Raw genomic sequence first — 2,001 nt, 5'->3', positions numbered from 1 at the left:
AAGGGCCCCGAGAGCAAGCTGAAAGTTTATCGTGACTGGGGTCAGCAGTACGGTGCGCGGATCGGGTGATTTGGTAGCTTGAACAACGCGACTGACTTAACCATCCTGCAGGCTCCGACGTCGTCCACCTTAACATGGCAGGCATGAATCTCGTCGTGCTAAACAGCCTCCAGTCGTGCACAGATCTGCTGGATAAGCGATCGAGCATCTATTCCGACAGGTATACTTCGCGTTCCTTTTATAATGTCTTTTCCGCCACTTACGGTCACACTGGCGGCAGACCCACGTCGGGCATCACGATGGTCTCCGAGCTGTAGGTGCCCATACAGTCGCGATTCGCTCTAGTTTCGAGTTCATCATAATAAAACACAGGTGTGATCTTGGCTGGAGCTTCGGACTGCAGCGCTACGGTCCTGAATGGCGCGATGGTCGCAAGGCGTTCCAGTCCCAGTTCCACGCGAACACCGTGCAAAAGTACCGCCCCGCTCTCTCGCGCGAGATATATCGCTTCCTGCGTCGTCTTTGCACAGAACCTGCGGGATGGGAGCACCACCTCCATCTGTGCGTACGCCCCTTACTCAGCCCAAAACGTCGAGTCTGACGCACCGATGTAGGATAGCAGGGGGTCTAATAATGTCTGCCGCATATGCGATCGACGTCCAGGAGAAGAATGACCCGTACTTGACAACCCAAGAGCACGCTGCCGAGTGTGTGAAGAAGAGTTTGGTTCCCGGCGCCTACCTCGTTGGTATCTTTCCGTTCTGTAAGTTCTTCCTGCTACTCTCAAGCCTCCCGCAAGATGTTAACCTAGCTCCAGTTAAGTACGTACCAGAGTGGTTTCCAGGCGCAAGATTCCAGCACGAAGCAAGGATGTGGCGCAAGTCTGTAATGCACGTTTTGCATGCACCCTACAACATCGTAAAGGAGCGCATGGTGAGTCTCATATGTCCTTCTCCTACCTGAACGGTAAAGGCAAATTATATCAGGTAAAAGACCCGGTGGCGACGCCTGACTGCATTACCAAGTCCTTGATAGAGAATATGGTCGATACAGCGAAAGACCCTGCCTACATGGAGCGAGTCGCCAAGTCAGCCGTGGGATCGGTGTATCTCGGTATGCCGTTTCCTTCATCTATGTTTCCACTGGTCTCAGATAGCTCGATTCAGCTGGCGCCGACACAGTTTGTTCTTCCTCACGCTGCTGTACTCAACTACTGACGCTCGCCCCTGTAGACGCTCTCAATCATAACATCCTACTTCCTTGCCATGGTGCTCTATCCTGATGTCCAACGTCGTGCACAAGAATACATCGATGAGGTCTGCCAAGGTCGGCTCCCAGACTACTCGGACTACGATGCTCTGCCATACGTACACGCACTCGTACGTGAAAGCCTGCGGTGGAATCCAGTAGTTTCCTTGAGTGTGTACTCGCCTGCTCTCCATGAAATGCAACTCACGAAGGAGTCGAAGATCTTCCGCACAGGTGCACCACTGACGACATCTACGAAGAATACCTTATCCCGGAAGGTTCCATCGTCGTTGCGAATATCCAGTGCGTAACCCCCTCCAGAATCAGGTGCCACTCTTTCTCAGAGAGCTCTCAGCGCGATTTTGCACGACCCCACGGCATACCCTGACCCCTCGACCTTCAACCCGGAGCGCTTGCTGTGCCGCACCCCCGATGGCGAGCTCGCGCTAGACCCCAATGTGCCAGATCTATTGCACGCCGCCTTCGGCTTCGGGCGCCGCATCTGCCCTGGGAGATTCATGGCGTACCAGTCCATATGGCTCACTCTTGCGAGCTTCCTCTGCGCATTCCGTATCGAGCGCGCAAAGGACGAGCGCGGGGTGCCCATTGACCCGGGCGGGGAGTACGACTGGGGCTTCACAAAGTGAGCCGTTGTCTTTTGGTGAGAATGCGGGAGGAGAAGCTGACTCTGCGCGCTGTCTAGCTGCCCGAAGCCGTTCCAGTGCATGATACGCTCGCGCACGGAGGAATACG

The 2,001-nt window shown here is 54.9% G+C and overlaps 1 protein-coding gene across 1 annotated transcript; it reads left to right on the top strand.

The window, feature by feature from the left end:
* Nucleotides 1–134: 134 nt before the first annotated feature.
* Nucleotides 135–1,899, top strand: PHACADRAFT_215005 (uncharacterized protein; the record flags this gene model as incomplete). The annotated part of the gene is made up of 10 exons (XM_007403412.1): nucleotides 135–220; nucleotides 281–313; nucleotides 373–561; nucleotides 615–763; nucleotides 818–933; nucleotides 987–1,113; nucleotides 1,167–1,180; nucleotides 1,233–1,419; nucleotides 1,470–1,551; nucleotides 1,604–1,899. The coding sequence occupies 10 exons, from the start codon at nucleotides 135–137 to the stop codon at nucleotides 1,893–1,895; spliced, it is 1,275 nt and encodes a 424-aa protein (XP_007403474.1). The 3' UTR covers nucleotides 1,896–1,899.
* Between the last annotated feature and the right edge of the window lie 102 nt (nucleotides 1,900–2,001).

This window comes from Phanerochaete carnosa (genome assembly GCF_000300595.1).
Source record: "Phanerochaete carnosa HHB-10118-sp unplaced genomic scaffold PHACAscaffold_1135, whole genome shotgun sequence".
NCBI classification, from domain to species: Eukaryota; Fungi; Basidiomycota; class Agaricomycetes; order Polyporales; family Phanerochaetaceae; genus Phanerochaete; species Phanerochaete carnosa.
The sequence above is the reverse complement of the archived record's forward strand: the minus strand, read 5'-3'. Positions and strand labels throughout refer to the sequence as shown.